A 7,766-nucleotide genomic window follows, 5' to 3' on the forward strand; every position below is an offset into this window, starting at 1 on the left:
CTAGGTATATTCCTACATACGGGGACAGACTTGCGACGGTAGTCTGGTGCAAGTCAAAGCAATCGGAAAACCCAGAAAAACAGACCAAATCAAGCGGATTGTTTGACAGACTTCGAGAAAATGTCAAACCGAAGAAAGAGGGGTCAGAAAGATTTTGAATTTCTTCAAGGTAACAAAAACGCAAGAAAAACATCTCGGCGAATAGAAGTTGGCTGGATAGATTTTGACACGAAGGTTAATGCCTTTAAGCAAGTGCGGAGTCAAAACGGGGGTGGGACAAGGCATTTATCAGTTTTTAGGGATGCTGGACAAGCAGATATTCTGGCAGTAGCCAAACAACTGTTCTTTCCCGATGGTGAAAGCAAAAAGGGGAAACGAAGCACGATTCACTTTCTCCATCAAAGATTTTAAAGGGGAAGATATGGGCGAAAAAACAGTGGCTAATGTATATGAGGAAACTAAAGTAAAGATTCTTCGTTTCTACATGTACACAAAGAAAAAAGAGGATGAGCAAGATCTATCAACTGACGTGGTCCAAAACCAGCCTAACAATGAATCGGTGAGTCAGATAAAAAGGTAAAAACACATTTTTATAACACATAACACCGTCACTTTAACCTTCCATTTAGTTTCGGAACATGATTACAGACTAAACATATATTATGGTCATACATATATCTGTGTGTGCGTGCGTGAGTGCGTGCGTGTGTGTAGTTTTTCTTCCAAATTCCCCATTATATCATAAAATGTGGCGTCAACATCTGAGCGGAATGAACCTTTTCTATCTATGAAGCCTCACGCCTCAGCGACATAAAATAACATTGGTAATATCATCACATCGAACGATTTCATCAGACAATCAAGTTGAGGATGGACATATCTTGCATATACATTCAGACGAATATTTTAAAGTAAAAAAGGCAGGGGTCAATATTGTTTGATGCAAAATCTGCGAGTACTAAAACATAAGAAAATATGTGTATTACATGCATTTAGAAATTTCATTTATCTTTATACATGCAGTTGTATGAAATCCTTTAGATTTAATCTTTTGGAGATAATATACTTTTTTCTTCTTTTTTTCTAAATAATCTGGACAATGGAGATTGATGAAGACAATCCAGTTGCTTCTACGGGAACGCTTACTTCTACAACGGGGACACCGTCTGCTTCTACCGGTACGCCTACTGCTTCTACCGGCACGCCTTCTGCTTCTACTGAGATGCCTACTGCTTCTACCGGGACGCCTACAGCTTTAACTAGGACGCCTTCTGCTTTTACTGTAACAACTACTGCTTCCACAGGGACGCCGACTGTTGTTTTCAACTCGGGCAGTGTACGTATAACAATTACAATAAAAGCATTAAACACGTGGTGTATCGTAATATTACAACTGAAATGAATGACTAGACTGATGTGATCCAACAAGTGGGTTATACATTTCTTGGGATTACAACAGAAAAACATCAATATACTGATGAATAATCATGTACGGACATTCGGTAGAGGTAACTAGATTTCACAGTACATTGTCAAATAATGCATACAAGAAATAAAATGAAATATCACATATCTTGTAAACTGAAAAAATAGATATTTCATTCATCGCTATGCTACTTGGGAAAATATCTCTACTCGATAAGATACAATTGCTATATCATTGCAAACATCTAGTATCCACTATTACTATTTTCCCAATGTCTCTTGTAAACGTCACAATACATGACGTAAAACGTCACGCAATCGCTGATGTGCCCCTTCTGAACATTGTGATTTGAGTTTTGGTTGGGGAAAAATCAAGGTCAATGTCAACTGGATATTTATTACTTTTATCAACCTGTGTGGATATACTTTATATCCAAGGTACTCGGTTGTGCTTCTTTATGTTTTATACTTTATTGTTTCGTCCCCTTGCAGGCAATGCAGTCAATTTCAACTGATGATTCACTACCAGATCTAGACACTGTTTCATCAGAGGGCGAGGAAGCCGAAATTGGTGTTGAAGACCAAAATGGTGAAACTGTATGCAGCATGGTCACATACAATGGCATGGATTCTGGTGAAGAAAGTGACTTGCCAGTATTTGACATACCAAGGCAGTCCAACAGGAACCTTGTGCATACTCGGAGTGTCCAGCCACTCTCCCTCCAGCCTCCACCCCTTAGACTTGAGGCCGTGCGGTGAGAGAATTATCTATGTGATTCAAACATAGGGGAAACATAGTTTCATCAGTAAAATGAAATAACTTAAATCAGCCATGCTAATAAAGTAAAACGGTTGTCATTTTCCCATTTGATGTGCAGCTTATCAAAACTTCAAGCAGACATCGTCAGTTAGTATCTTGAATGGTTTTTTTAAATTGTTGGGCATATGTTTATGCAAACATAAATCTTAGATGTAAAGTTTGGGGTCAGTTGTATTTCCCTCAGGTCTTATCGAGCGTATTCTTTCATATCCATACAGAAACGGAAAATGTAACATTAAAGTTCTGTTACAAACTGTTAAAATGATTTGGTCTGAGTTCAGATTTCTGTTTTTATTTTATAGCCATTCAGAAAATCTTCACGAGATTTTGACCAGACTCGCGTCAGTGATCAATAAAGAACGACGGAACATTGTAAATGTCACAAGACATAATGTAATGTCAGGTGGCATCAGAGCTTTCAACAGGCCATCTTTCAACCCTGAAAACGGTTTGTCTGTTAAGTTTGCTGGGGAATATGCAATAGACGATGGCGGTCCAAGCAGGGAGTTTTTAAGATTGCTTATGAAAGAAATATCTTCTCTCCCCATATTTACCGGTGACGACACAAAAAAGATGCTAGATTTGAATTACACAGGTAAGAACTGACATGTTTGGTGAAGTGTATGACAGTTGGGAAGATTGTTGCATAACCATTTGTTTGCTTTGAACTTAAGTTTACTGATAGACCTTAGGGTTTTCGACTTGAACTGAACAGGATTATATTGCTATTCAATATTTTGTATATAATGACAGTTTTAGCTCTTTGACATATTCATAGTATACAAAGTGCCTTTGAGCAGCTGAGCTGTTTATCGGCACTATACAAAATGTTAGTATGATTTGAGTATCATTACTAGATATGTTGATACATATGTCAAGCTGTATCACAAAATGTGAAAGGTATAATACATCCATAAAGTAGTATCGAAACAAATTATATCTAAAGATTTATCCATTCACTGACATAACTTTTCTGATTTCAGCTCTACAAAGCGGTCTCTACTTGACAGTGGGGAAGATGATAGCATATTCTGTAGTACACAATGGACCTCTTCCACGGTGTTTCAGTCCACTGCTGTTCAGCACACTTGTTGGCGACAGCCAAATTAGGCCAAAGATTGATGACATCCCAGATGTAGCACAGAGAGAAAGTCTACTGAAGGTCGATTCAAACTCAATTTCCTAATTTTGTTACAAGATGCGTAACTGCCTTATCAACGTTTGTGTGGTCCAAGAATTATACTTCAGAAATATGTACTATTTCAACACTGTTATATTTGAATGTAATTGCAACGATTCTAGTAATTTTTTGGTTGAGAGCCATTCGGGATTTGAACGCACCCCATAAATAATCAGGCATCAATTTGCCAGCATTGAAACTTCCACCATGTACCACCTCAATCATTCAACCACCGGGCATCGAGGCTATTTCTTATACCCAAAATAACATGTTTGTATTTGTTCATCAATTAAATGGCATGAATTAACTGATTTCCATAATTTCTTGTCTGAATTGTTAAAACTAAAGAAATATGTAATGTTTTCCAGATACGAAATGCAGAGGATATGTCTTCCTTCCTGGACGCCGTAGGTTGTGCTGATCAACTTATCCAACTCGCTGGTTGTTACTCGCTTACTCTCTCCGTTGCAAAGAAGGAAGAACTTTGTGATGCCTTGATCCATTTTATTCTGCTAGGCAGAATCAAAGAGTGCCTAGATCAGTATGTACTTCTACCAAGCATTTGAACCAAGGTTCTTGGTTAAATCCTTCCAAAGGTTTTAAGGTAGAGAGAATGCTATTTCTACCAAACAGGCCACTTACGATACACGTTCATGGTGGGTGCTACCGCTAGAGCAGGACACGTCCCCCATTTCATGAACACCTGGTGTCATTCTGATTTGTAATCAGTATTCCATTCATGTATTTTCCTCTTTACATCGCCACAAATGCCCCAATGAATCTGTTTCGGCAGATACGATAAATGACAGTCCTAAGGCGTTGACGTTTACTATTAAACATCGTTAGGCGCAATCGGGTTCGTTAGTGTTGGTGTTGCTGAATGGTGTCATAATGTAGTAATGATTAAAGTAATTTTAGTATCTGCCACAATTTAATACACAAACATTAATGAAAATACCAGCATATTTGGAATGTTTTCACAGTTAATTCAGTTACTATTCATGACAACGATCTGACCGATGCACAGTTATACACATGAATTTTGACATTTGAGAATTGATCGCTAATAAGATAATGTATGAAACCGTCTTTAGGAGAGCCTTCCAATGACACAAACACATGCCACAGAAAATTTATTAAACTAAAATTTGTTTCATAAAGTGGTTAATTTGTGGGGTTAATGTCTTCTGGGTTTTTATGACATTCATGTCTATTGTATATTAGCACATAATATTTTTGTTCCAGATTCCAAAAGGGACTGGCCACTTTGGGAGTGCTTGCAGAAATGCGTCTTCACAGCAAAGAAGTAAAGGAACTTTTCTGTTTCGATGAAAAGTATGAATTGAATGCGTCCGTGCTTGAAATGGTGTTCCGTGTACCATCATTCTCCGAATCTGGGAGCAACAGGCGCAGAATGGAAGAAGAGACAGTGAGCTATTGGATGGACTATCTTCTGGATGTAGCGGGTAATGGGATAAGACAAACAGTCTGACGTTAGTGTGCTTATAATAAGTGTCAGTTACACGGGGATATCCATATGTAAAGCTGGAACGTGTTTGAGAGGCCAGATATTGAGACATGATCAGGACTGGGAAAATGGTCCCTCTTGTGGGTGTCTATGACCACCTGTTAAATTCTAACTGCATTAATAGTTTGGGAAGACGAATTTTATTTAGTGAGGGAGTGAGTGAGTGAGTGAGTTTAGTTTTACGCCGCACCCAGCAATATTCCAGCTATATGGCGGCGGTCTGTAAATAATCGAGTCTGGACCAGACAATCCAGTGATCAACAGCATGAGCATCGATCTGCGCAATTGGGAACCGATGACATGTGTCAACCAAGTCAGCGAGCCTGACCACCCGATCCCGTTAGTCGCTTTTATTTAGTGAGTGAATATGGTTGGTTACATATTGATTAGTGATTCAATATGTTTGGGTACATATTGTATATTGAGTTAATATGCTTGGCTACCCTTTTTCAAACTATCTTTGTTTGACAAAACTCTATTTCCAGAGGGCACAGAATCAGTTACCCTGAGGGACATATTGGTTTTTGCGACTGGCGCGGGATCCATTCCTCCCCTTGGTCTCCATCCGCAGCCGCAGCTGACATTCCACACTGCAATGGAATGCAACCCTGAGAACAGAGAGAACTTCCCTCGAGCTAACACATGTGCAAATGTATTAGACATTCCAATGATCAGTAATTATAACCTGTTCAAGAAAAACATGAATGCTGCAATCGGTGTGAATATCTTCACTTCCGAGTGAAAAGACGGGCGTGTTGTAACCAGGAACAAGAATGTGTTTGTCATGCATTGTCTTCCCCTTTCAGTCTAGTTTTGCATTTCTTTCACTTTTACAGGACTGTTGTGTTATAACCAAATGAACGTTTAGTTTAATTTTATTGAATGTGTTACTACCAAATAGTGTAACTGATGTTGGTATCTGATTGTTTAAGATTATATTTACACGTGTCCGAAACATGTTTAGAATGTCTTATCGTATCATTTCTTATATGCAAACCAGGTGTTAAATTTTGAATGATTTGATGAGGCATGTTATTAAAGTTTAGTTTAAAGGAACTGCATGTTTTTGTACCACCATGACAATGCTGTGTTCCAGTAGGGTCAGAAGACTGATGGTTTGAATCATTCTATATTTTTGTGCTTTTGGTACAAGAGAAACCTTAAAGTACTGTGCCCTTTTTAAATCTGTCTCTTAACATTTTTAAAGATGAGTAAAACCCATTAGCTCATAGGTTTGTGGCATATAGTAAGCCTGTTATTATGCAAGCTTGAAAAGAACGTTTATTGTAATGAAAAAAGAAGGGTGCAGATATATGTTCTTTCTTGAAAACCCAAAATACGTTATATGACCATTGTATGTTTCTTTTGCAGTCAGCATGATTATTTTGTAATGAAAATAAAATAAAATATTTACGTTGTTGGTTAAGAATTAATACGTTTGGGTACAGAAGGTTTAAAACTTACAAATATCACATCTGTTAACATGTTTATGTGGATTGCATGTTATGAACATCTTATTTTTTTGTGGTGCGGGTTACGCCCTTAGCATTATAGTTGCTTAAAGTATTGTCTTGAAATTGCAGTCATTTTAAAAAGCTGTAACGCAACATAATAAAGAGCCATCAGTTAATAACAGCTGTAACAGAGTATTTTTGTCATTCTTTTAATGTTAATTCATGAACATTTATTTATTTCATGTATCAACCAAGACTGATGTGTTTGGAATACAACGTTCAAAGTATATTATGTGCGTTACGAACTGATATAAAACTTATTATTATAGCTAGTAGTCGTCTGATAATCTTTTCTTCCGATCAGGGCTTGTAATTCAAGAAAGGACTGCGACTATAGAATTAAGACAATTTACGACTGAGGTGTCAGCTTTATTCAGACATTATGTTATTTACGCACTAAGCAAGTAAGGTAAGCTTATGCAGGTAACTGTATGCACACATGTATCTACAAACATTTGTCATAAGTGCAATCATTTGGGAGTTTTAGTTCACACTGGTTTTACTTCTTGTAAAACATCAGTTCTAGAGTGAATCAATGTAAAGTGTGGGAAATGGTTCATGTCTGAAATAGAAACATTCACGAAAGTTTCTGCTCTCATTTATACATGATTGATACAACACAACCATCAATACGAACACGTGTCTCGTGGATGGAGGCAACGAGTTACGTCTGGTAGGATCACAGAACATGTGTATATACATGTAACTTTGTTACACTTTAAGACAGGAATTCGTAGATTTCTTGTCGGAGATGCATGTACAGATCTGCTGCTTCTTGAGCATTCGTTGCCGGTTGTAGGTTGTCTCTCCCCATGATTTTAGTACATATTTCATAAACGTCTTCATCACATGGGATTGTTGAGCGAAGCACGGCTTCCTCGAGGCAGGTAGAGACGTCATCGTCGGACACAGCACAGAGTTGATCTTCAGTTTCCCATAGAGCTGGAGCACTGTACATTTGCTCTGGATGACCACTTGCAACATTGTATCTGGAGGGTCTAATGCAATGGTTGTCCCACACGGCAGCCACGGAATCCAGATCATCCTAAAATGTTAGTGTTAAACAATTGTTTCAAACCGATTTCTCTGGTGTAGATTAAGACATAAAACAGCAAAAACGTCTTTTATCGTGTATTGACCATCGCAGGTAACAGTAACATATTTTATAGTAATGAAAATTATAAACTATATGTCGAAGAAAGTTTACATCCATGAAGTCGTTACTTTATGTATGAACAGTTCCACTTGTATGACATTATACAATAAAGTGTACCTGAACAATAGCCATGAAACAAAACT

General features: G+C 37.8%; 1 protein-coding gene across 1 annotated transcript; it reads left to right on the forward strand.

Annotated features, from left to right (window-relative positions):
* Positions 1-352: 352 nt before the first annotated feature.
* LOC124273110 (G2/M phase-specific E3 ubiquitin-protein ligase-like) lies at positions 353-5,695 on the forward strand. The gene is made up of 7 exons (XM_046708332.1): positions 353-559; positions 1,918-2,180; positions 2,548-2,840; positions 3,229-3,380; positions 3,794-3,966; positions 4,671-4,891; positions 5,439-5,695. The coding sequence occupies exons 1-7, from the start codon at positions 353-355 to the stop codon at positions 5,693-5,695; spliced, it is 1,566 nt and encodes a 521-aa protein (XP_046564288.1).
* The last annotated feature ends 2,071 nt before the right edge of the window (positions 5,696-7,766 follow it).

The sequence above is a fragment of the Haliotis rubra genome, unplaced genomic scaffold, assembly GCF_003918875.1.
Source record: "Haliotis rubra isolate DU_JTF1 unplaced genomic scaffold, ASM391887v1 Scf1764, whole genome shotgun sequence".
Taxonomy (NCBI): Eukaryota; Metazoa; Mollusca; class Gastropoda; order Lepetellida; family Haliotidae; genus Haliotis; species Haliotis rubra.

Excerpts from the sequence above, each read along its gene's own strand:
- LOC124273110 (XM_046708332.1), top strand. The coding sequence starts at position 353 with ATGGTGAAAGCAAAAAGGGGAAACGAAGCACGATTCACTTTCTCCATC. Across the intron at positions 560-1,917 it reads ACCAGCCTAACAATGAATCG|GCAATGCAGTCAATTTCAAC; the intron begins GTGAGTCAGATA and ends GTCCCCTTGCAG. Across the intron at positions 2,841-3,228 it reads GCTAGATTTGAATTACACAG|CTCTACAAAGCGGTCTCTAC; the intron begins GTAAGAACTGAC and ends TTCTGATTTCAG.